Genomic DNA, 26676 nt, shown 5'->3' on the forward strand with positions numbered 1-26676 from the left:
ACAGAGCCAACACATAGAGACAGAACGAAACAAAGACCATTCACGTTCTCATTCACACCTAAGAGCAATTTGTAGAACCACAGATACAGTTGACAGCCATTTGTTCAGTGCAAACAGCCTGCTGAATCTTTCATCTCCTCCTCTGACAGGTGGAAGATGGCCACTGATAAACACCTCAGCATTGACAGAGCTGACTGTGTTTAACAGATCAATAAAGTCTCGCTTCAGAACTTCAGACTGTTGTTTCACAATATCACAGCTTCCTGTGTGCACCATGATGTTTTTCACCGTGGGATGGTCAGCCACGATGTCCAGGATTTTGTCTCTCATGTTAGAGACCATATCTTTCAGAAAGCAAAGTATTTTGGTTTTGTTGCTGCACATCATTCTATAATCTTTTACAGCAAAGTCACCAACAATCAGAGCTTCAGGCCCAGTCATTAGCTTTCCCTGCGGCCTTTTACGTTCACATTTACTCTCAGTTCTTACCCTGCTTTGAGAAGATAGCTGCTTATCCAGGTCATCAGATGGAGATTTAGGATCCTGCGACAATGGAGCAAATCTGTTTTCAAGTTGTAGGCTCGATTGTTGTGGAGATTTTTTGCTGGTTCTCCTTTTCTCAGCGGTCCTTGGATGTGTCCTGCTGAATGTAGGGGTTGAGGAGGAGTTCTGCCTGTGTGGTAGTGCAGGCCAGCCAGTCGCATCACAAATCTCAGGGCGCTGGGCTCTGCCTGTTAGTCGTCCTCCCACATCCTGAGGGTACAAGAACAAACTATGTTGCTCCCTACATGCTCCCTAAATGCCTAATTTTGCTCCTTCAGATACTTTTAAATCATTATTCAAGCACAATTTGTTAATTGTGGAAGGATAATCCCCATTTACAACAAACTGACATAATAACAGCTCTTTAAACTGGCATTGTGGGCTTCATAATATCATGGTTGCATAAGCCTCTAAATACTAGTAGCTAAATCCCCAACTTGGACATAACGTCTCCCTGGAGGAGAGAGTTGTGAGAATGAGCTGTACAATATACCGCAGTAAGTGTCTCAAACTACCCAGCAGAGAGAGTAAATTATACCTAAAAAGCTCTTAAGTACATAATGAATATACTCACTACTCCATTTCCTTCTCGGTTGCACTTTCTCTGAAAAGAGAGAATATGTAGAATCGTGTTCAGAAAGTAATGTGGCAGTCAATACATTACACTTAATCTAGCATGATGCAACTCAGAACACATCTGTAAAAAGTATTTGTAATTTGTTCTACTCAAAATCACCCGTATACTTTAATAAAGTTGGATGTCATGTGGAGATTACATTTATATTTGAAGTCTCCATATTTTTTCCATATTTTTATGTTAGAAAAACAGCTATTTATCATGATCTTTCAGAACGTTACCTCTGTTTTATTGAGAATTCTTCCCTTTTTCTTCTCCCCAGATGAGCGTTTTCCATCTGATGCCACAGTGGAGTTTGTCTTCTCCTCTGGACCTGAGAAGATCAAAGGTGGGTTCGCTCTATTTCAAATGATTCTTTGTGTTCCACCTCGAAAGCTTGGTTTCTTTTTGTCATATGGAAATAAGACAAACTGATTCATGTGCTCAACTGGAATGTAAAAACGTGTTCAAAGATCATAAAAAGTCCAAATTAAGGAAGAAATGAAATGTGTCTTTTCTCAGGCCGTGAATACCAGAAGAACGACCCGGCTGTCACAGTTGACTACAACACTGCTGACCCAGTGGTTCGCTGGGATTCCTATGAGAACTTTAACCAGCGATACCAGGACAGCCTAGAGGGTAACTGTTGACTTATATCTTTATATCTAAGTAGAGAAGTACAAGAGGTTGGCACTTTAGCTGAACCTGCCAGCTCTAAATCTAACCCAACCCCTCAACAGTGGTAATCCTAGCCAATAAACAAAAACATACAGTCTAGATCTCAAGTTGACAACCAAGCACAGTAATACGCTGGATAGGTTCAAAACAACTGGATCCATACATTGCTAATGAGTGCTGTCAGTGTGAAAGTTGAGCTGATCTCTGTACTTTTGTTTCAGATATCGCCCACACCAGAGGTCCCCTAGATGGCAGTCTCTACGCTCAGATAAAGAAGCGCAGAGGTCCCGGCTCTGGTTCTCTCACCTCAACCAATGGTAGCAGCCCAGGGGCAGGTGTTGAAGAGGATAGGCCTAATCATCTCATCACCCAAAGTTCGGACTCCGCCCTCTCAGCCCATTCCCTCCATTTGAACCAATCATCTATCCATCCTGACTGCCCAGAGGAGACCATTCGTCCTCCACCTCCAACCAGGCAGGAAAGGGAGGAGCTTGAGCGTCTTCTCGGAGGCATTGAGGGAAGCCGAAATGGAGAACGAGAGACAGCCATCTTGGATGATGGAGATTCTTTGACCTCGGAGAGAACCGGGACGCTGAGGCTCAGTCGGTCGTGTTCCTGCCGGGATGGTTACCGATCCCAGCGCTGTGCCGAGCCCGGCTGTGACCGCACACTCCTCATGCCTAATGGTTACTGCCTTGATCGGGCTCCTGGCACCAACGGGCACCATGGGGCAACCCCTTCCGCAAGCCTCAGCCCAGCTGTTGCTCCATCACACATGGATCTGTGCCAGCACTACAGCCCCCACTCCCACCAGCCCCTCCCACCCCCAGATCTGGTGTGGGACCGTCAGAGTGGCCCGCCACACTATCTGCACCGCTCCTGCTCGGAGGCTCCCTCTTCTCGACATGCCTGTCCATATCCATCACCAGACCTTACCCCTCACTCTCACAGCCACCTGCATCACCACCCTCTGTCTGCGGCAGGACGCCTCTGCTGTCGAGAGGATGACTATGCACCCTACCACCACCCTCCTCCACCTCACAGCCACCACCATCCACACCCGCATCACTCCAAACCCTCGACCAGCCCCACCTACCATGATATAATGCTAATGGATGATGTGCCACCCCCTGGCTGTCCCTGCAGGGACTGCAGCATCAGAAGAGAGGACTCGACAGCCTTTCACAGCATGAGGTTGGACCGCGGTGACAGCTTTCACTGGGACAGAGAGGCGGAGCTTCAGCAGAGGGAGGTGGGACTAAGGAGAGCCAGGGAGGCGGAGCTACCCAGAGGGTCAGAGCTCCACTGGGAGAGGGATCCTGGGCTGAGACGGGGCCGAGAACTGTCCCTCCACTGGGAGCGAGACAGGGAGGCTGAGCTGCAGTGGGAGAGGGAAAGGGAGGCCGAATACTGGCACAGGAGAGCCACCGTAGCCTCCTACGGCCCACAGGGTCACGACCTTCCAGCATTCACCTTTGACCCTTTGCCATCAGGTCATCCAGCTTATCCAGAGGCGTCAAGGTCCCACGCTCATTCCCATCTGGATCTGAAGTACAGTAGCAGCAGCAGCGGTTACCAAACGCCACGTCAGGTGTGCCCCTGCTCGCCTTACCAGCCCTCACCATCTGAAAGTAGGGGCTATGGTTCAGGCTACCAGTCTGAGTCAACATCCCCGCTGCCTCCCGCTTCTTCCATGACAGGACCCTGCAGCCACAGCAACGGGCCAGCAGTGCATAACCTCCATCATCACCATCTAGACTCACAGCCGTCATACAGCTCTGACTCACACACGGGTGAGTCACGTTAAAACAGAGACACTCAAGTGTTTTTCTTTAACAGGAATATGGAGGAAATAAATTTACCATAATCAGCAACAGCATGCATTGAAAACATCTGTTTTCCCCAGACAGATGCCTTCCACATTACTCACAAACTGCCTTTTGTCGCCGGTCGCCTTTTCTGAATTTTTTTTACAGAGCACTTACTATCAGCTGGCAACATACGACCCCAGCCGATACGATGTTTACCGAGGTTACTTTTCATAAATGCAGTCTATTGTTCCCTTCCCTTCTCAGATGGCCTTCGTAGCTCTGGTGAAAGTGTGGGCTGGAGGGATCACATCACCCAGGGCTCCTTTAAGAGGGTGTACAGGGACGCTCACGCAGCATGCTCCTCGCCGTCTGACATGTCTGGACCGCCCACTCCCGTCCACACCAGCAGCCCTCTACGCACACAGGAAAGGTATAACACTTTTTCTCTCTTAGGGATGGAAAGCAGGAACGTTTCTCACCATCAGGGGTGGGGGGGGATAAAAAATGAAAACATGCTGCTGAGAGCAAACATTAAATATGGTTGTTTAAGACAGTCGGTCATTTAATGCTGACAACATGTGAGCGGGGGTGGTGGGGGATACTGAAAGGCCATTGTTGTGATTTGGGATCCACTTGCACCTGGTATTAACATGTGAGCTATATTTGGATATAATAAATAACATGTGATCCACGAGCCGTAGCATTTATACATAATATTAAAGAGCATTATCATGTTTTACATTCTTTCTGCGCTGTGATTGGTTCTAAGTATGTAAATTAGCTAGAAGGAGCTCCCGGACCAACATGGTGCTTCCCATGACTTTCAATCCACTTGCTTAAGCTTGGAGGAAGAGATAGGGTGAGGGGACCTTTCAAACAATGCTGAGAAGATTTTTTTTTTCTCTTCAGAATATGACTGGACTGCATTTACGAGGGGCAGTCCAAAAAATGTCAAGGCTGCACCATGACATGCAGGGAAAAGTACAAAGCTATAATCTGCCTCAGAAAACAAACAGCAATGAAGCAATGAGCCGGGCAATGTGTTTCAGAGACATTTCAATTTCTAAATGGGCAGAATGTCACCTGTCCAATATCAAAAAAAGGCCATTTGTGGGATTGGGCACCGTGAATTCATCCCCCAGTGTCCAACTGTCAACACGAAGGTCGACTGTGATGTTCTGTGACGTTGTCATGATGGGTTCTTTGACATGACAATTCACTTGCTTCCTGTATGTTAAAAACGCAGACGTTTCTTGCCCTAAAGAACACAATCATTGCTCTCCACCTCCCCCACTCGCCAGGTTTGGCTCCCTGCGACTTCTTTCTGTTCCCTAGAAATTTGACTGCTCCCTGCTCAAGTTCCAGGCCCATGTTGAAACGATTAATCGACATAACTTGGAAATAACGTACTCACCGGAGTTATAGCTTCCACCTGCTCCGTGCACGTCATGGTGCTGTGCTCCTTTTCCTGTGCAACGGGAGCATTCTGTGAAATTTTTGATTGCCCCTTGTACACTTGGCTCCACTGTTGCGGTCCAGCCGAAAATATTGTATTTTTGTTATTTACCTAATTTATGAACACCCGTTTCTTCCAGCCTTCATTACACTGACATGGTGCAGAGCAGACACGGGGAAAACGGAGAGAGCGGAGATTTTCCACTCGTTAATCCATCTCGTCGACGGGGCCGTTCTCTCGACCAAGTTAAAAAATAGACAAATAAAATATTCCAAAATGGATCGCCAAATTTACTTGGGCGGCCGTCCATATACCTGGGCAGCCCGCCCAACTAAGTCTATGTATTAGAAACACTGCACATTCTTCAAACCTTTTGAGAGCTACTCAGAAAAGGGTGGTGAGCTACTGGTAGCTAATGAGCAACGAATTGGAGTCCCCCCGATTTACACATATCATTAACAGGTGTTGTTCCCTATCCAAACTGCACATGAAATTAACATTTCATCAGCGCTTCAGCAAATCTCTCACTGCAATAATCCTGTCTGTCCATTTAAGCCCCAGTCCAGGAGGCAGAGATCATGACATCCGGACCACAGACATCATCGGCAGCGACTCCGAGGCTTCCCAGCCAAAGAACGCACACTATCGTGCTAATAATGTCGTCCAGGAATCTCTGGAAAGCCAAAGAAGCAGCATCGAGCAGTCTTCCCTGCAGTCGGTCGCCAAAATACCACACGCAGCCACACCTCTACAAACAGAATCCCCCAACCACTGCACTGCACCTACAGACTCATCCCCTGCCGCTCCCCAACAGCAACACTGTAACTCCGATACACCTTCAGCACCTACATCCAACCAGGGACACTGCCAGGCTCCTTCTTCCCGTGTCCTTGCTTCCCCTGTGTCAGACACACACCCCCAGCATGGCCCTCTCACCCTTCAGACCCTCAGTCCTTCAGAAGCTGCTGATCTGCCTTCCGCTGCGGCACTGGCGGTGTCCCAGCCTCAGACCCAGACCCAAACCCAAGCTTCTGAAGAACCAACTCCAGCGCAGGTCAACGGCTCCTCTCCGACCAGGGAACCTCACCCTGAAGCCCCCAAACCCGCCACCTCCAACCCCACACCTGCTCCTGCATCATCAGTCCCACAGCCTGCATCCAGCAGCATGGAGGGCTCCCCTGTCTCCGATACCCCAGTTCCAGGCTTTGCCACCTTGGGCAGGAGGTTGATGTTGAGCGGGTCGGACCCTCACCACCCACACCACATGCAGCAGCACAGACCCCCACATCCCCAATACCCAGCCATGGAACACAGTGCTGCTCCGGACTCTAATAAGAGGCACTGCTACTCTGGTCAGGCCCCACAAATCCACGCGTCTTCCTACTCCAACTACTCCACCATCTCCATCCCTCTCCCTCACCCACAGCCACCTCTGCCAGAGAAGCGCCACCCATCCACCCAGTCAGGTTCCCCCAGCGATGTGGTGAGGCCAGCAGTGGACCACGTTCCTCCCTCCACCAGCCAACATCAGCACCATGTCACATTTTCACCCACTGTGGGGGAAATCGCACCCTCTGCGTGCCAAAATGATGAAGCGCTGTCCGTGGAAGCCGAGACTGCAAACAAGGTCAGCGTGAAGTTTGTACAGGACAGTTCGAGGTTTTGGTACAAGCCCAGCATCTCCAGAGAGCAAGGTCAGCTCTTCGATTGCTTTGACGCTCGTTTTCTCCTAACTTCCACACAAAATCTTGTTTGTTATGATTAAAAAAAATTTTAGGAGAATTACCATCTCCAGATATGAAATTCCTGACATTTATTTGTGCTTTGGCTGTAGCCATCGCAGCTCTGAAGGAGAGAGAGCCAGGAACCTTCCTGATCAGGGACAGTAACTCTTTCCAGGGGGCCTACGGCCTGGCGCTGAAGGTAGCTACACCTCCTCCCAATGTCAACAACCACAGCAGCAAAGGTGAGAACGACGGCTGGCATCATTTACATGTCTCTCATTTTGACATATTTCTCTTTTCTGTGTGTGACTTTTCTCTTTCAGTTGCTTTATTCTTGGTAAAACAGTGATAATAGTGAATCTGTGCTGTTGCAGTGAGCGACCCCCTGGAACAGCTGGTGAGACATTTCCTGATCGAAACAGGCCCTCGAGGAGTCAAGATTAAAGGATGTCAGAATGAGCCTTACTTTGGTACGTTTCCTTCTGTATGTGTTTGTGATTCATGGAAAACATTGTGATGACGAAGATGATTATTTTGCACTTTGTCATCTTTGAGATGTAACAGATTTTTACTGTCATCTGTGATCAACAGGGAGCCTGTCTGCGCTCGTCTACCAACACTCCATCACACCCATCTCTTTGCCCTGCGCTCTGAAAATACCAGAAAAAGGTTTTTACAGACTGCTAATATGATCATTTCCATTTAGATCACATGCTGGATATTTGGAGCCAATTCTGATACTAATACTGGGGAGGTGAAAAAGTACCGATTTTGATGGACCAATATATCTGTGATAAGCTAAACTCAAGCTGACTGGACAATATATCAGCCAGGCTCTAGTTAAGAATCTAATAATCTGTGATGAGTTAACCAAGTTTAACATGAAAAACAAAGCATGGCATTTTCCTTTAAATCATACAACAAATTTCAAAGTAACTGTTTAACTGTATTTGACACTTTGATGAGATATTATTGATTCTTTACCTCCTTGTTATCAGATCTGACAGGAGAGATGCAGGAGGTTCAACCAATCAGTAACATCAGCACAGCTGCTGACCTGCTGAAACAGGGAGCGGGTGAGTTCTGCATCCCGCCTCCTGTCTGTTGTTTCCTGTTTCAGTCCACCTGAATCATATTATCGTGTGTACGCAGTACTCTGTAAAAGTTTTAGGCAATTGAGATGTTTTAAATTTTTCTCAATCAGGGTGCATATTTCAAATTCATTATCCTACATCTTATCCTACAACCCGGTTCCAAGCAGGTCAAATGATAAAGGATACTCTCAATACTGGACATAGAACATACATGCATTTACCAATATTACTACAAATGTAAATATCAGTACAGAAAAAGGGGGGGGGGGTCTCTGTCTGTCATCTCATTGGTCAATACGCTCACCCGTCTCTGTATCTATCCGTCTTCCTTCAGCCTGTAACGTCCTCTACCTGAACTCGGTGGAAACGGAGTCCCTGACCGGCCCCCAGGCCATCGCCAAGGCAACAGATGCCACGTTGGGTCGTGTCCCGCGTCCTGCAGCCACCGTAGTCCAGTTCAAGGTGACATCGCAGGGCATTACACTGACTGACAGCCAACGCAGGTGAGAAATTAATTTTCCCGTGGATTCTTCAAAAACATGACTTTTATCTTCACGCACATGTTTACAGTTATTTCATGGAATCTCATGTCAAAACTTCCATGCGTGTATCTATTCAAGGGTTTTCTTCAGGAGACATTACCCTGTGAACAGCGTAACCTTCAGCAGCATTGACCCTAAAGACAGAAGGTGGGGAATCAGAACAAAAGACACGTTTTGGTTTTTTTTGTCTCATAGCTGTAGTCGGAACCATAACTAACATAACTAGTAAGCAGGAGCCGTAGAATCATCACTGCGATCAATCATTCACTGCACCCATGATCATTCACTGCACCCATGATCATTCACTGCACCCATGATCATTCACTGCACCCATGATCATTCACTGCACCCATGATCATTCACTGCACCCATGATCATTCACTGCACCCATGATCATTCACTGCACCCATGATCATTCACTGCATTTGTTGCTGTGAACCGCCGCATGAGCGTCTGTTTAGTGAGTGCATTTGTTTTTGCCTTGTGAACTTGTGTGTGAGAACAAGAGCATGAGACACAGGTGACTTTGCGTGTCAGCATGTTTGGCCGCTGCTGCATCAGCTTGTTTTGGCAGCTCTGCCTGTGTGCGTTAGTCTGAGTCCAGTTTTTGTCTGTCTCTCTCAACTGTAGGCGGACTAACTCAGACAGCACAAGTGTTAAGTAAGTGGTCTGTTTTAATGGCTGAGAGAAAGCAAGTGTGTGCGTGTGCTGTGTGTGTGTGTGTGTGTGTGTGTGTGTGTGTGTGTGTGTGTGTGTGTGTGTGTGTGTGTGTGTGGTTTCACCTGTGGCTGAAAAATCTGTGACATTAGAGCCTCTGCATGGCATCGGATTGCGTGTGAGCTTTGGCAAAAATCATTCAAGCAAACGTGATTTAAGTATGAAGCGACCTTGTATTACGTAACACTCATCGTAGTTTACTCTGTAGGCAGACAAAGACAAAGAGGGAGTATGGCCTTCGCTTCTCTTCATGCTCAGTAACTTGGTGTCTCTTCTTTTTCATCCACATCCCCCCCCCCCCGCCCCTCCTCCTTTTTTCCCTCTCAGGGTGTTTGGTTTTGTTGCTAAGAAACCAGGCAGCTTGGCAGAGAACGTCTGCCACCTATTCGCTGAGTTGGACCCTGAGCAGCCTGCTTCTGCCATCGTCAACTTTATCAACAAGGTCATGTTGGCACAGCGCCGATAGAGGGAGACAAAGAGAGGAGACCCAACTCAGAGTCACCTGCAACATATAGTGTTCAGTATTGGCCTCACGCCAGTGCTTGTGCTTTCTGAGTGTGGATCTTTGTCCATCAGTTGGCGATGTGACAAAGATTTCTTCATTGTTTCAAATCTCAGCCCTCGATCCCTACTGGTTGTTTTGCATTTGTTAAGTTTTCCAAGCCACGATGTGGATTGTTACAACTCCTCCAAAGATGAAGAGGCTTCAGAACAAGCATCTATCAGAGGCTGCTATCATGAAGCAAGATGATTAGGTTTAGTCAGCGCTATCGTTGAGTGTGCCATGTCTTAAAGTTTCACTTTAAATGAGGGTAGATCACCACGGTAACTGGTGCTGTGTTCCATTTCACCTGCTACAAAGCAGGTTTACTCAGCAGAAACCCTTTCAGCCGCCTGCACACCGAGCAGTCTGATTTAAGACGAGCTGAGTCATGTATCCTACAGAATCCCTACATGGACAAAAGGACTGACTTTAGAATAAAGTGACGGGTAAAATAAGAGCATGAGAGACTTTTTAAATATTAGTAGAATAAGTTTGCCAAAGACAATAATTAAATCAGACACAGAAGATGCCCTTTATACGCAACAATGTGGGTACTCTGGTTTTCTAAAACGACTTCGAACAAACATCCATCCATCATCTATACCAGCTTTATAGTGAACAGGGTCACAGGGGGGGGGGGGCGCGAATAAACACCATTTCTAACAAATGGCGTTTGTAGCTGGAATTCTATTATTTAATGATATTTTACCTACAAACAGAAACAGCATTAGTTTACTTTTAACCTCTGTTACTTGGTCATGAGAAAAAAGAAAGCACAATTTCTCTGAAAAAACAAATGAATCATCAGTTCATTCTTGATGATGGACAAAGCTGAAAATGCCTCTAATCCTTCTTATTTTTTATTTTTGCTCTAGTCCTGACAATAGTTTTAGTCATATTCTTCCGAGAAAATATAATCTTCGACTGTAAATTGTGTTGCTGTTGAACTGCATTGGGTTATACTCAGAGGTGTTCCTTTTATTTTGTCCCTCCATATAAATGAATCTGGTTCAACAAAACATTATAATCCTGTTCAACTGACTATAATCTCACTGACTGCAGAGCTGAACTTGGTTCATGATTCGGGCCTCTGAATAAATGACAAACAATGACAGTCGTGCTAAAAGCTGCTTTAAGGAGGATGTTTCCTTCCACTGTTCTGGGCCAACAAAGACACGATAACTGCATTTATAAACAGACGGTGTTTATATTGTGTACTGTCCCCTCTTTTTCTATGTTTAAAAGTGACCAAATTTGTAATAATTGACTTCCTATATCTAGAGATGGTCAGGTATTCTCATGTATGTACAGCATATTTGCAGCCACTTTGGCCTTCATCAGCACCTTTTAACCAGTGGAACACATTTAATCATAACCGACAATCATGCCCCCCCCCCCCACACACACACATACACTTTTAATCAGAGCGAGCGACATGAATCTAATGCAAGTAAACACAAATGGGAGGTTTTTCTAACCTTTAACGAATGTGTGTGCGAGGTAGCGGCGTGTTTGCGTTGAGGGGATTGAGGTGAATATGTTGGATGAAGGTATGTTACGTCAACTTTTAAAGGCATTTTTGTGAAATGGGGGGGGGGGAGCTAGTAGGGGGAGCACGTACAGAGTTCCAACCACAGCACTGCCGTCAAATGTTTGCGGTTCTTTTACTGGTGCACATTATTCACAGGTAAACACACACAAGCAAGCCAGTGGCCTAAAGACAGCCGTACGTAACCAAAGATAAAGCACTCTTGTATTAATACGCGTGTTATTCAGTTATATTTTTGTACTTACTGCTTTTTGTATTTTTTACTATGCATTCATTTAGTGTGTCGCCTTGTTTGGTAGAAAAAAACACTACTTGTATTGCAGCGATAATATATTGTGGTCTGTTTTCTTGTTGATCTCTATTATGTAGTAATATATTTTCACATGCAGCTATAGGACCGTGTATGAGACATTAAAAAAAGGAAGCGTTTGTTTGTTAAAAAAGATATCTGCTATTTTGTATGCGGAGAAATGAAGAAGAGAATAAACTATAATGATGTGGTACATAACGTCTGCTCGAGTGACTGCTTCTTTTGGTTTAGCTGCAACTAACAATGATTTTCATTGCAGATTTATCTGCTATGCATTTCCTCCGTACATGCTTAATAATAAAAAAATAAATACAAAATAATAACAATAAAATACCAGGAAGTAAAATACAGCAGCTCTAAATGGGCAGCAAAAAATAAAAAGCATTGGTCTTCATTGTTAATTCTATTTGTTCACAATTCCCTTTATTGTCTTTTCAAAGCTAGAACCAAGCATGAAAATATATGCTGTTTAAAAAAACACTAAAAAATCTTTCAGAAATGTAAAATTCAAACCACAATCAAATTGTTCTCAGTCACTGTGTTTTCATCGGGACCTGATGAAAGACAAGAGTCCAGTCAGCGTCCAGGCTCTGACATCTTGTACTTGGTCTGATAAGCCAGAGAGCCCACAGATGAAGGACTAACAGTGTGATGGTCAGTCTGACAGACTTCCTGTTAGAATACTACACAACTATGCCTTGGTGCTGAAAATATTGTAGCTGTTCCGACAACTGCAACTTTGAGGTCCAGTGGGGCTGCAGTGTCATTAAGGCTTCAGCTTCCTGTTTCAGTAGCTAAACCGGGAGTGTAAATGAGGAACTTGGCAAAAATGATTGTAATGAATGAAGAAGACTTTTGACAAAACAACAACAAAAAAGTTTTAGTGACGGAGCCGAAATCTAGTCGAAGAACCCATCTTCCACTGAAAAGCTGGTCCTTGAGCTAAAATCAGTGTGCTTAGACTTGCTGAGATCAGAGGTACCAAGAAATAACTTAACAATTCATTTAAAAACATCTATGAAATGTTGCATGTGTAAATGCCATTTTAACTTTAGAACACAGCAAAAAAAAAAAAAAAACCCAATAAGCTCCAGTTGCAAGTCACTAAATAATTCTTTCTGTGGTCACATCTAAAATAGAAACAGCAATGCAGCTATTTCTCTTCTTTTTTTTTTATTTATTTTTTTTAAAAGAGGTGTCAGTAGCCTTCAGTCAACAAATTGTCACTCAAGCTATGCTGAGGACTCGTGATGTTGCAGCACTAGGCACAGCTCTGCAGCATTAATTAAAGCTTGGATAAAATTGCCGTCCCTGGCTAAGGATGTCGGCCATTTTCCCCCAAAGAAAAGATCGTTTTCTGACGTTTGTCCAACTTCCAGGTCAGCGGCAGCAACTCATTCAGTTTACCACTCCGTTGTCACAACTTGAACATGTGACTCATTCTCTCTGCAAGTTGGAAAACAGCACAACGGCTTCTTTCTTTTTTTTAACTTTCAAACAGGATGTGTTTATCTCAGGCAAGTGGAAACCAAAAGTGGTGGAAGGAAATATCCAAGTCCAGAAATAACAGATGACATCCTTAAAGCAGCGCTGACCTTTAACTCACTGCCGTGAAGCAATGTTTTCACAACAACCAAATCAAACCCACTTATCTGAAGCTTCTGGGCTGAACAGTCTCTAAACTGCCTGTTACAACAACTCCCTCAATCTTCAGCAAACTGCCTAATCCTGCAGTTGCACAAGAAAACAACACCTCGGCGAGAAAAAAAAAGAAGCCCTATTTGTTATTTTGCTGCTGGTTTTGCCGGCAACAGGTAGCAGAAATCCATCTTGGAGTGTGAACTAACACACACACACACACACACAGAGAGAGAGTCAGAGCAGAGGGGGGCTGAGGGACATGGCTGGTGAGAGGGTGGAGGAGGCGGAGAGGTCCCGGTGGTGCTTGGCTGTGTGGTGGAACGTGCTGTTGGCGCCGCAGTCGATGTAGCGATAGGCCTCCAGGCTGTTCTGGGATGTGCGCACCATGTATGAAGTTTTCACCGACATCCTGAAAGCGGGTGAGAGCACAGAGACGTAATCATCAGTTAGCTGCAGATAAAACGCAGAAATAAATGTCAACATGGGCTTTCCCACAGCTCTTTAACTACAACACTTTGATAACCAGCAAAGAAAAAAAGCTGCCGCTGCACAAACGATCAGTCCAGTAATTTCAAGAATATCCAATGACGGTATTTTGTCTAAATTACAAAACAGGAATTTTCTTTAAAAACATAATAATAAAGAAATAAATAAAAAATAGGGTTTAACAGAGTTTCACTCTAGTAATGATATTGAGTAAGTGTTTAAATGTGCGGCCTCTGGGTTGTGGGCTGATTAGCAAAGGTAACTAGTAACTAAGTATATTTACTGAAGTACTGCAATTAAGTGCAGTTTCAATCACTTTTTACTTCTACTTCATGACATTCCGAAGGTAAATACGGCACTTTCTACTCCCCTGTGTTTATGTGACAGATAGAGCTTGTACTTTCCACCAGATTGTTTGGGCTGATGCCAATATTAGGAAGTAAAAAAATTCCAGTATAGATATAATCGACCAAAATGTGATTATCAAACAGGCAAAAATATGTAATGGAGGCAGGATATTTTACATTTTACCCCAAGACCTTTATTGTCCAAAATTACATCAGAGTACTGATGCAACACACACACACACACACACACACACACACACACACACACACACACACACACACACACACACACACACACACACACACACACACACAAGTAAAGCCATTTCTAAATTACCCCAACTATGTTTATCTACATGTCGTTTTCATACATCACAGAATCAATACCTGTGACATGCCAATATCGGTTGATAAAATAGGCCAACCAATAAATTGGTCAGGTTCCGCTAGTTTACGTATCTTTTGCGATACATTTTTCACCATGAACTTCTTTTAGTCTGAATTTCTTAAATAAGCTGACATGAAATAAAGTTTTCTTCATACAGAAATATCTTAATAAGATGAAGGTTTAAGGATAAAATTGCTCAAAACCGAGTGCGCTGAGCACTGCGGCTACGAGGGTAGAGCAGGTTGCTCGTTAATTCTAAAGGTTGTCAGTTCGACCCACAAGTACTCCTGTCCAGATGGCGAAGTGTCCTTGGGCAAGACACTGAACCTCGAATTGCTCCTGATGGCAGGTGAGCACCTTGCATGACAGCTCTGGATGTGCGTGTTAGTGGGAGAATGGTTCGCAAACTGTGAAGTGCTTTGAGATTGCAAAGGTGACAAAGTGCTAAATAAGTTCAGACCACCAGTTGGTATTTTTGAATGCAGGAGTATTGTTTACACTGTTGTAGCTGCACTTTCACCTCAGGAAAGGATCGGAGTAGTTGCGCAGCCCATGTGGTGATGAACGACAGAACTGACCGGACCATCGGAACAAAGTGAAACATTTTCTCAGGGAAAAGAGACACTTACTGCATAAACACCACGATGTTGTGGACCTTGATGCTGGGCATGGTGCAGAAGGCACTGAAACAGACACAGAGCAGATTATTAAAGTGGAGACTATTACTTGTAGACTTGTAGACAAACTCTTTAATGGAAAAATAATGACTTGTCAAATGTTGGTCTATCTGTTGCACAACATGTTCCTATTGTCTCAGAAAAGATGTACTCATTTATCTGTTGCACAACATGGTTCTATGGTCTCAGTTACAACGTCTCTGTACCTTTATCTTGAGACCTACAACCTCAGTCAGTACTATCTACAAAATCAGATATACAGAGGGAATGGGGGTGACTGTCAACTGTTTGTCACACTGTATATAATAAGCTGAACTACGGAGGAGAGACTTCGAGCAATGCTGGACATCCTTCTTTGAGTGTACATGCATTTGCCCCTTCTTGCAAGAATAAATGTCCGATATGTTTGATTTTGTAAATACAGCTTCTGAGTAATTTTTCTAACACTCTTCTATTTCGTTTCCCTTCGTGTCACTGTTTGGACAACGTGTGGGCTCAAGACACTTACTAGACGTAGGGTGCGCTCCTACCGATCTCCACGCTGACGGTGTAGTTCACCTGCAAAACACTGATATGTTACACAACAACAAAGTCCAACGTGTTGTTTTGTAGAGCAGCAGAGAAGGAAACTTCACAGCAAACAGATATTATCTTATAAGTAATGGGACAACGGGAGGAGGTGATGTATACAAGGGTTTTGATTATCCCTCCTTTAACATGAGTGATAATAAATATCCAGGGAACAATATTAGAGTGCAACAGCTATTGCATCAAACTGACAATGTAGCTAAAGTGATACTCCTTATTCTGTTTTTTTTTCCCCATCAACATATCAATTGAAAGATTCAAATCGGGTGTGAGCCTGTCGCAGTCTTGAGCCCATTCTGTCTGTTTCACGTACCTGACGATCACTGAGCGGCAGGATGGCGGTGGCGCTGTCGAGCTGCTGAGTCCCGATCACCGTCTTCATGTAAAGGACCTGGCAGCTCACACTCTGCACGAGCACCGAGAAGAAGTTCGGGTTGCTAAAGTTGAGAGTGCTCTGAGAAAAACAGGGTGAATACAGAGTGGAACAAAAAAAAAAAAATCTATTACTTAACGTGTTTCCGTAGCAATAATAGGTTTCTGATGTCAGGAGCACTGAATGACAACATGTTTTCGAGCTGTTTTTGAAACTAGTTCCTAAAAAGGTCAGAGTTGTTAACACAGTTAAGCATCTTCACGAAGACAACACGTCATGCAGGGATACTGTGCTGCATCGTATTACATCTGATATATTCAGATTGGACAAGAGTGCAATAATTAGACTTCTTCTCACTGGTTCAAATCTTTAAAGTTACCATTTTGAAACATTTATGAGGCAGCAATCTCATAATTTCATTAATATTCAAATCTGCAGAATATTTGTAAATATATTGATTTGTTGTTGTGTCAAAAAAAAATTGAGGAAATGGTGAAAAATGCAAATATAGCTTCTCAGTCATACTGTCATATTGATATTGCCAGTTTTCACAGTCCAAAATTTTAAGCTCTTCAGTTAACAATCATATATGACCGAGAAATGCATTAAATCATCACCTTTGAAAAGATAGAAACTTACAATGTTTGGAATTTCAGCTCATAAAATGACTAAAATAAATGATCTAAATAGAGATCTGACTCAATGCTTCAGATCAAATTTGAAAGTAAAAAAAAAAAAGAAGAAAAAAGGTCCCTGGTCATAAACTAGATGACCCACACCACACAAATCTACATTTGACTTAGTGCCATTTGTTTAAACATACACAGACTTGTAAGCTACAAGTATGAGATGAAACCTACCGTCATGTTCATCAGGACCTTCCTGTTGGACTGGTTGAAGTGCACGGTCACTAAGAGTATCCCGTTATCCACCACAACCACCGAGCGGGGATAGAGGAAGAAGGCAACGAGGGACGATGCCAGCAGGCAGAGCACAATCGAAAGCACCACATACATCTTCCTGCCACACAAGAAATGTACAGCCTGTATACACCTGGAACAACTCAGACCACGAGTGTGCTCGAAGTCCATTTTGCTTCAGAAGGTTCCTAACCAGGTGAAATGACCCGGAATTATATGAGCGCCAGCCATATTGAGAGCTGTTCAAATTCTCTAAATGCTGAGGAAAAGGAGCATCAGTGCTTCCTTTCTTATCTCCTTTAGCATAGGATGCCCCGGACCACCAATTGTGAAAGGAGAGACGATAACAAAGTGTCTGAGATACAATCCCATTTCCAAAACAGTTAGGATGCTGTGTAAAATGCAAATAAAAACAGATTGAAATGATTTGCAAATCATATAAACCCATATTTAATCAAAGACAACATGTTAAATGTTGAAACTGAGAAGTTTCCGTTATGAATTTAATGTCAGCAACACATTTTTAAAACCGTGTTGCATCATCAACTCTTTTAACAACACAAAACATTTGGCAACTGAGGAGAACAGCTGCTGGAGTTTTGAAAGTAAAAAGGTTGTCCCATTTGTGCCTCAGCTGCTCAACAGTTTGGGGTTTCCTTTGTCTTATTTTTCATTTTATGACAGGCCAAATGTTTTCAATAGGTGGCAGGTCTGGATTGTACGCAGGCCAGTTTAGCACCCGGACTCTTCTATTATGGAGCAATGCTGTTTTAATATTTGCAGAATGCAGTTTGGCAATGTCTTGCTGAAAGGCCTTCCCAGAAAATGACATTGTCTGGAAGCCAGCATACGCTGCTCTAAAACCTGTATATATCGTTCAGCATTAATGGTGTACTACCAGATGTGCAAGCTACCCATGCCATCGCGGATTCTGCCTTTCTGACTATGGCGGGGATAACAAGCCTGGTTGGTCCCTCTCCTAAATACTGATTTAGCACACCCCAGGACAGTTTTCCACGTCACTTCAGTCCATCTTAAATTAGCTGAGGCTCAGAGAAGGCACTGGTGTTTCTGGATTATGTTTATAAATGGTTTCTTCTTCACATGGTTTTCTTACAAGATTTTCCCGAAAATTCCCAATGCTGCGCAATAAGGTAGTTAGAAATTCAACTCTACACACAGGCATTTATGAATGCAGCAATGTGCTCACAGACAATAGTTTTTCAAAGTGTTTTTTTAAGCCCATGCGATAATTTCCACTACAGAATCCTGTCTGTTTACAATGCAGCGTAGCCGGAGGGTTCAAAGATCACAGCTATCCGATATTGGTTTTTGGCCTTGTCTCTTGCGTACAGAGATTTTAATCTGATCCTCTGAATTATTTTATGAAATGATGTACCGTAAATGATCAAATCCCCAAATTCTTTGCACTTTTAGATTTGGGAACATGATTCTTAATTGTTACCCTATTTACCCACGCAGTATTTCAACAGAGTAGCTCATCTCCACTGCTGAGAGACTCTCTGGGATGCCTTTTTTTTTTTTTATATCCAATCATGTTACTGACCTTTTGCCGGTTAACCTAATTATTTGAGAGATGTTCATTCAGGTGTTTCTTTTAGCATTACACAACTTTTCCAGTCTTTTGTCGACCCTGTCCCAACTTTTTGGAGACGTGTTGCTGCCTTCGAATCCAAAAATAGCATATATTTTTTATTAAACAATAAAAAAATTCTCAGTTTCAACATGTTATGTTGTCTGTGGTCTAGTTTAGATTAAATATGGGTTTACATGATTTGCAAATCATCGCATTCTGTTTTTCATTTACATTTTAGACAACATCCCACCTTTTTTGGAAATTGGGTTGTAGTCCTTCTTATAATTGCAGTTTTACCAAACAGATCACATCATTACCACCAGTGCATAATTACGTTGCCTATGTAAATGGAGTCTGATTCTCTTAACACTGCGAGTGCCTTCGTCCTGATGAATTCTACTTCTCTTCTTTCACTGACCTCATGACGTCTTCCATCAAGGTCAAGTAAAAGTGGTTTAGAAAAGGACTTAAGATGTCTTTTTTTGGGGACTATTTGACCACACCAGTGTACTGTGTTTACTCACGTTCTTGGGGGCTGCAGCCTTTGGTCACTGTATGGGATTAGAGCAACCAGTTCATTCACTTGTTCTGTGGAAGAGGAGATGACAGTGATGTACTGATGACTGTTTGCTATGGTATAAGTGGACACACAGCAAAGCCTCTAAAGTTGTACCGAGCCAGTCTGTTAATCATCATCAAATCAGCTTTTAACAAATAATTTGACTGTGCTAATGTTACAGCCTTGCTTTGGGATATCAAAATAAACGCAGTGTTTCACCGTTTCCTCCTTTTACCTGCGGGGATTCGCCCGGTGCCCTGACATGTTGGACATGTTATGCTGTCCCTGCCGGTGAACTCCACGTACGGGAACTGGGCTATGTCCTCCCGTCTGCCGAGCCCGTCCAGGGATTCGTTATCGGAGTCGTTGTCGTCTGTCCGCCGCTCCCCGCTCCGCCTCTCCGGGAGCAGCGCCAGGCTGCTGCCGCTACGAGACCACCGCGTCCCCATGGCGGCTTCGGCTGGCCTCGCCTGTGGGCACCAGAGCCAGAAAACCCCACCGACGAGCTAGTTCCCGTTGGCGGGCGGAGAAGGAGCCATTCAGTCCCTCCTTTTTTTTTTTTCTTTTTTTTTTTTTTTAGCAAACAAATGGACTAACAGGGTTAACAGGGCAGCTGTGTTTGACACAGAGTGGCCACGTGTCAGCCAATACAATGAAGACACTCCACTAAATCAGCTGACCGTCCGGACCAGGGGGGCGTCTCGAAGCTAGCTGCTTTAGCTGCTAACAGAGGTCTTCTAAGTGAAGTTCCTCATTAGTTATTGGTGTCTGGAGTCGTGTCTAATCTAGTTAGCTGACTTGCCGGAACTTTATTTACCTGTCACCTGGACCGCTTCCACACCGCCATCACAAAGCCGTGTTTACACCCCGACAACAGTGCGGCTCTCTCTTCCTTCCTGCTGTCTCTTCGCTCGATTGGTTGGCTGGTGTTTCTTCTTCTTCTCTGGTCCGCCAAAGTAAACGCGGCGGTAGCGTATTTGCTGCCCTCTTCTGTTCGGTCAAAGCCATTGTTACAAATCGTCCTATACGTCGTCTAGTACAAACCGCGCTTATTCAGCAGTTTCGTAGTTTTCTCCGAGACATCTAGTCTAAGTATGGTCGATATTGTAAATGCAATTTCTGCCAATTCCGCTAGATCACCTAAACAATTTATTTATCTTTTAAATCTCTTTTGTGCAATGAAATAATGCCAATTTCTTGGCACTACAGAGTAACATGTTTCATAGACACCATCAGAATGCTTTTTCAGACTGCAGTGGCCTCATCTCAGTCTCGATAATTTAACTTGCTCTGCCCATCCTTCCCATGAGGTTATGGAAGTCCTATTTACTGATGATTGAACAGGATAGTAAGACCTACCCTCATGCTTTTTTCCATTTCTTATAAAGTTCAGATTTTTGAATACATTTGAACTGTATGCAAGAGATATTTCAATATTTTTGTTTAGGGTTGCTTTTTTTTTTTTTTTTTTTTTTTTAATTGCATGCCCTTGCTCTCCCCTGTGGCTATATGTACTGGGACCCACATGAGTCCCACACAAAATTTAACTTTATGTAGGCTATTCTGAGTACTGACATTCTTTTTTCTAACACCACACCTGGCCTTACACTTTCAATGGTTAATCACTGGTTTCAAATTACATCCGACTTTGGTTCAGACGCTTCTATCCACCGAAGGGCCCATACAGGATTGCCAAAAGCTTTGCCATGAATACTGGAGTCTGATCAGGAAGCTTCCACCCTTTCCCTATTTGATGATCCATGAAATCGCTATCTACAGCAAAGAGCTGTTCTTTATTCCTACCTCCTGTGCACTTTTGCCATATGGAATTGACAAAGCTGTTTTTTCTTCCAAGATTTTCCAGAAAATTCCCAATTCTGTTGAATAAGATAGTTGGAAATTTGACTCTACATGCTTGAATTTGAACCCCGATATGGGGAGCTAATTTAATCTGTCTTAACTCCAGAGGAATTTCACATAATTCTACTGACAGAGCAGAGACTGGGGAGGTGAGGAATGCTCCACTTCATACTCTTAGAGCCTTAGCTTGCACAGTGTTTACAACTGCAACACACTACTTCGTCATTAAAATGCCCCTTGAACTTTGACTGTTTTGGTCATATCTGTCGCGGCCTGCAGCACAACATTTTAAGTTAAAGAAAAAGGATGTGAACGCTTCCTTTTGATGCCTCTTCCTCTTCTTCCTTTTGTGAGTTGCAACCGGGCGAAGCATCAGTGCCAACAACTCTCTTGGCAGTTCAGACTATGTGACGTATCCTCTGCTGTCCAGAGGACAGCCAGAGAAACATTCTAGCCTGCTTACGACAAAATACGACCAGATGACATCCTGGTATTTCTGGCATACTGCATTTCACAAATTGGGACATACTAAATCTTTTTCTAATGGTATGATAGTATAGGTACAGAACGCGCAGTCACTTTTTTGACCATTTTGAGTGCGTCATCATCAGCGTGTTTCCATATTTGTCAGTATGAAAGCACTCATGCACTCAAAATAGTGAGTGATAGTACTTACGTATGCCATTTGGAACACAGCTCGAGACGAAAGTGGACTAAGCTTCCAAATCTAAAAATAAATTAGGCCATAAAGCGCAATATCATTGATTACCACTGGGGGTTGGCTTCAAAATGCCTTCTGCTCCAGAGACTTCCATTTAACTTCTCATTAAATACAAATACATTATTTTTTCCAGAAGTTATTTTGTTGTTAGCTAAAGTCTCTCCTTCTTATTTATTTTCTGGCCGTCCATATGAAATACTCCCGTCATTAATTCGAAATTAGGCCTCAAAAAGCCTTGTGCGTGGGGTTTTGTCGGGTTTTACTGAACGACTTGCTCAACAGTTTCTGATGTTGGTCAGTTATCAGTTCTTCCAAGTCAGCTTTTAAGACTTTGGTTATTCATGCAGGCACAACAACCAATTTCAATATTTCCGACAGTGAAGGCAGCATTTTGACACCTGCAATACAACTTGATGGGCAGTTAGAAAGCTCACTGCTGCCATCTATACTGTTACAGTTTGGGTAAAGTAGCTACATGTATGTCAGAAAAAGGTCAATTACAGCATATCAGATCGGGGTTTTTTTTAATAGTGTTGTTACAACTCCAGCACAGATTTATATTCTTCCTTCTTCCATATTTCTTTCACTTTTTTTGCTCCATCATTGTGAATAAGGTTTCCCTGAGGGAAAACCATGAAACAAAGAGAAAGAGAAAGAGAAAGAATAAGAAAAAAATGTGTCGCAACCGCTGTGTGTACAAAAACAACTGCATATATAAGCATTGCTAATCCCTTTGTCCTGCAAGTCTCCTCTTTAGCTCAGCATTCTCTTTCTGCAGCATTTTATTCTGAAAAAATAGGAAAAGAAAACGACAATAAAATAAAAGAAAAGTGAAAAAAAATGGACCCCCGCCCTGATAGTGTGAAATGCAACACGGTACTAACCTTATGTCTGAGAGCTTCTACTATCAGGTCTCGTCCTCCTCTGACTCTCTCCTCCTTCTTTGACACTCGGAAGGTATCCCCAATTACTGAAACCAGCACGTCAGCCTGAAAAATGCTAAGGAAATTCACATCTAGAACACTAAAAGTCTAAATATCTTATTTAGCCATATGGTGTTTCCTGGCCAACCCCATTGAAACAATAAACCATAAATTGGTTCCTGTTTGGAGTGCATAAATTATATTTATGCTGCACATAGAATACTCACAAACTTGCTGCTGTGGAACAGATAACAGTGGTACATGTCTGCTGCAGGATGCCTGGCTACAAAGCCACAGATTTTGGGTGAAGAAGGCAGGACGGCACAGAAGGAGACGGTGGAGAGAGGGCATGAGTACAACAGAAACTGAGGACAGGAAAGACGGAGAAGTTCATCAGAAGATTTAAAGTGATAATTCATTCAAATTGAACTGCATCTTTAAAATTACTGTTGCGATAATAAATACATATTTTATCAAACACACCTTGGTTTTGTTTTCCAAAATGTCGATCACAGTCTGGGACAGGAAAATATGTACTTTGCTCTTCCTTGTTGCCCTTTCTTTGGAGTCTTTATCTGCTGTCTAGAAATGAGAGGGGTTGTATAAATTACATGTCAGCTGACAGGTAGAGTTCAGAAAGAAAGAATCATTCTGTGATTAAAAAAAAAAAATCAAATGCTTTGATGCATGCACACTAAATGTAGGTGGTTTGGTTAACTTCTAGAATACAAGAATGTATTGGGGTAAATTTAATTGGACTACAAAAATACATTTTGAAATCTTTGCTTTGAACACATTTTTTTTTTTCAACTTGAAAATAAAAACAAGACAATTGAATTGGATTTTGCCAGCATATCTTAATCAATATAGAAGTACCTGAGCCAGCGGTTTGCTCTCCAAGATGAAAATGTTAAAGCAGTGTTTTAAAGGTGTGTAAGCAAGACCAGACGCCTGCAGCCAAGCTGGTGGCCCCGTGGGGTTGAAATTAGACACATTGGCGCTTTGGATTGAATGCTAACATCAGCATTGGAACATACTCACATTGGCAATGCTGACATGCTGATATTGGCCTGTCATTTAGTGATTACTGGAGCACTAAATCGTTACACAAGTATCTAAAGCTGTGGCTGATGGGAATCCTGTAAGGTTTTCAGATATTTGGTGATAAAACAAAGATACTTAATGATGAAGATAAAGTCTATCCCGTTAGAAGCATCAATGTCTGAACCAAATTTCATGGCAAACCATCCGAGAGAAATTTCCGTCAAAACCATCATCTCATTAACTTCGTGCTTTTTCTCTCCCATAGTTTTTGCTTATTGTCTGTTGTCTCCATTCAGTTCACTCAATCGCATAGTTTATGTTCTTTCTTTTGCAATGTCCTGCCATGGAGCTGCATGTCTCTGCTCTGTGATTGTCGGCCCCACCAACAGCTCATGTTTTGGATCTCTATGCTGTCCTTTTCTCTCTCTGCTCTCCTCTCACCCCAACCGGTCGAGGCAGATGGCCGCCCACCTCTGAGCCTGGTTCTTTTGGAGGTTTCTTCCTGTTAAGAGAGAGTTTTTCTTCCCTCTGTTGGAGATTTTTCTCCCTTAAAGAGGAGTTTTTCCCTCCTAGCTTATGTGGGAATTGTTGGGTTTCTCTGTATAATGTTGTAAAGTTCTGGTGTAAGGACTTTAATGTGTTAAGTGGCATGAAATAACCTGTGTTGTGATTTGGCTCAATATATATGAAATTGAATTGAATTGAATAAATGTGGAACTTAATTTTGTACCAACTCAACTGGTAGATGTTGCAATATTTCAGTCATGGAAGGATTACTGAACAGCTCACCATAGAATAGGGAAGGCCATCAAACAAAGGTGAGTTCAAATTTAAATTCAAATGAGCAATGTCAAACCAAAAAAGATACACAAACCAAGTTAAAAAAAAACACAAAACAACTACAAAGAGATGCAAAGATGATGCATTAAACAGCAACAAAGACACAAAACCATGAGAAAAAAAACCCAAAATAATTACAAACATGCCCACAACAACCAGAGACACACAACAACTACAAAGAGACACACAACAACCACAGACACCCACCATCACAGACACACAACAACCACAAAGACACCCACCATCACAGACACACAACAACCACAAAGAGACACACAACAACCACAAAGAGATGCAAAACAACCACAAAGAGACGCACAACAACCAGATATACACAACCACAACGAGACAAACAACCACAAAGAGACACAACTGCATATATACAACAACCAGGAAGCACACAATAACCACAAACTGATACAAAAGTACAATAAATACAAAATAAAAACTAGAACGAGAAACAAAACGACCACAAACAGGAGCAAAGTAATCACATACAGACCCAAAATAACTACAAAGAGACACGTAATAACCCCAAAGACAAACAAAACCAGAAAGTTAAAAAATACAAATAGATATCAAACAGTGTCTACCAACTGCTACTTTCACCCTCTGGAGTAGAAGAGGGGTGGGGGAGGGGGTCATTTACATGTCTGTGCCGGGGGTTTGTTGTCTCATAATCCCTCCATGACTTCAGTGGTGCTTGACTACCTGTCCCATGGAACTGTTTCTAGCTAAGTTAAATGTATTATAAAAACAGCAGCTGGAACAGTGTTAGCGGGGCAGTAACGGCTGACCTTAAGGTGCTCAGCCGCTTCCTCCAGGATTTGGAGTCCATCAGGGCGGACTGTCTCTATTCGACCAAGAAACTAAATTTAAAAAAGATATTGAAAGTGGTGTTAAAAAAAACACAACAAAAAAACTTTACAACCACATGAGCACTGTACTTACAGTATATATCTGAAAACTTGAGATTGTTACCAATCTGCAACACAATATTGTTCAGCTGCCAAAACGAATAGAAAGTATCTCACCCTGTACTGTGTTTTCTACATTCAGTAATATATTTTTTAACTGTCAAAAATCAGTATTTACCTTCACTGGAAAGGAGATCTCGTTGTCGTCTTCCAAAATATTATTCATCTTAATTTCTGATACCAGATTAAACCCTGCTGGTTTTGGAAGACAGATATCTGGAATCACACACGTATCCGAATCACACAACCCTGTAGATTCTGACTTACCTCTAGTAAATATAATACAACCAGGTGGAATCAGCGTTTTATTGCATTACAAACAGATGGGTGTAAAGTCTGTTGGAGTTCATGAGTAACTGATGTATCTTCCTTATTACTCTTTGGTAGGTATAAAGGTTTCCTGAAAGTCTCAATGAAATTTTTTTTTTTTTTTGATGGATCAAAGATATTTTTAACGTGAAGATGTAAAAATGAAAAGAAAATAATTCCTGGAATTTTCTGGACTGACTTACAGTAATGGTGGACTGTCACTTCTCTTTACTGAGGTGGGCAGTTCTTCAGAATTTATATATTTTTTTGCATTTCAGTGTACAACTTAGAGATCCAGCTGTGCTTTGTTTCTTCTGCAAAAGGTGGCTTGGCTACTACTACTACTACTACTACTACTACTCTGCAGTCGATCAAAACTGAAATGTACAATAATAATATCAAAACTATACCTATATAAGCAAGAAAAAGCCAACTTTAAAATCTTGCTCAAAAAGTATCTTAAAATTAGTTTAAAAAGGATAAATTAGGCAGTCAGCAGTGAGTTCTCCTCATCCATTGCTACTTTTCAAACAGCTTTGAATATGCATATAAATAAACCCCTGTGATGAGCATGTGTTTTTGGTGACTTGCTTGTTTTACTAAAGAGAGAATTTGTTCAATTCAGTGTTGCTGTTTCAAGACCAGCATTGTTGGTTCATCATTTCTTGCCAGAATCTTTAGGAAAGGCTTACAGGGTTTTGAATATTTGCAGACTGGAGACAGCATTTTGTCAATTAAGTGTTAATTCATCAAGATGAGACAAACTGATTTGTCATGATGGGTGAACGTTTCTTTCCAGACACATTAAAAAAAAAAAAATTAAAATAGAAAGCTTAAGAACT

General features: G+C 42.7%; 4 protein-coding genes and 1 long non-coding RNA gene across 9 annotated transcripts in view; 1 reads left to right on the top strand and 4 right to left on the bottom strand.

Annotated features, from left to right (window-relative positions):
* Positions 1-9693, top strand: part of tns2a (tensin 2a) — a 55184-nt gene extending 45491 nt beyond the window's left edge. For 3 of the 4 annotated variants that reach the window (XM_069694112.1, XM_069694114.1, XM_069694115.1), the window contains 13 exons: positions 1443-1508; positions 1682-1798; positions 2059-3630; positions 3913-4078; positions 5660-6798; positions 6939-7070; positions 7203-7298; positions 7420-7497; positions 7827-7904; positions 8257-8425; positions 8543-8611; positions 9095-9124; positions 9509-9693. In XM_069694112.1, the coding sequence (XP_069550213.1) occupies positions 1443-1508; positions 1682-1798; positions 2059-3630; positions 3913-4078; positions 5660-6798; positions 6939-7070; positions 7203-7298; positions 7420-7497; positions 7827-7904; positions 8257-8425; positions 8543-8611; positions 9095-9124; positions 9509-9647 (3851 nt within the window). In that variant the 3' untranslated portion in view covers positions 9648-9693. The remainder of the gene's footprint in view (positions 1-1442; positions 1509-1681; positions 1799-2058; positions 3631-3912; positions 4079-5659; positions 6799-6938; positions 7071-7202; positions 7299-7419; positions 7498-7826; positions 7905-8256; positions 8426-8542; positions 8612-9094; positions 9125-9508) is intronic. The other variant, XM_069694113.1, reaches the window with a different exon arrangement.
* Positions 97-1686, bottom strand: LOC138618387 (uncharacterized). Its single transcript, XR_011310721.1, has 3 exons — positions 1402-1686; positions 1118-1147; positions 97-753 (listed from the first exon to the last, which is right to left on the bottom strand). It is a non-coding gene; the product is annotated as an uncharacterized lncRNA (long non-coding RNA).
* A 2292-nt stretch (positions 9694-11985) lies between the features above and the next one.
* tmem106c (transmembrane protein 106C) lies at positions 11986-20093 on the bottom strand. Of its 2 annotated transcripts, none has more exons than XM_069694117.1 (8): positions 19978-20093; positions 19396-19630; positions 19126-19189; positions 16945-17104; positions 16025-16165; positions 15632-15681; positions 15076-15129; positions 11986-13634 (listed from the first exon to the last, which is right to left on the bottom strand). In XM_069694117.1, exons 2-8 carry the CDS (start codon positions 19607-19609, stop codon positions 13460-13462), a joined length of 858 nt encoding a protein of 285 aa, XP_069550218.1. In that variant the 5' UTR covers positions 19610-19630; positions 19978-20093; the 3' UTR covers positions 11986-13459. The 2 variants fall into 2 exon arrangements, with proteins under 2 accessions (XP_069550218.1, XP_069550217.1); XM_069694116.1 differs by having other exon boundaries at positions 19396-19666.
* A 1365-nt stretch (positions 20094-21458) lies between these two features.
* fam50a (family with sequence similarity 50 member A) overlaps positions 21459-26676 on the bottom strand; it is a 48364-nt gene continuing 43146 nt past the window's right edge. The window contains exon 14 of the transcript XR_011310723.1: positions 21459-21470. The gene's annotated coding sequence lies outside the window, so the exon portion shown is untranslated. The remainder of the gene's footprint in view (positions 21471-26676) is intronic.
* LOC138618213 (PTB domain-containing engulfment adapter protein 1-like) lies at positions 22256-25797 on the bottom strand. Its single transcript, XM_069693797.1, has 6 exons — positions 25644-25797; positions 25346-25417; positions 23148-23246; positions 22892-23029; positions 22626-22730; positions 22256-22528 (listed from the first exon to the last, which is right to left on the bottom strand). The coding sequence occupies exons 1-6, from the start codon at positions 25689-25691 to the stop codon at positions 22466-22468; spliced, it is 525 nt and encodes a 174-aa protein (XP_069549898.1). The 5' UTR covers positions 25692-25797; the 3' UTR covers positions 22256-22465.

Source organism: Brachyistius frenatus, unplaced genomic scaffold, assembly GCF_029030835.1.
Source record: "Brachyistius frenatus isolate BFR_SWC_R1_liver_20210118 unplaced genomic scaffold, ASM2903083v1 Contig_16, whole genome shotgun sequence".
NCBI classification, from domain to species: Eukaryota; Metazoa; Chordata; class Actinopteri; family Embiotocidae; genus Brachyistius; species Brachyistius frenatus.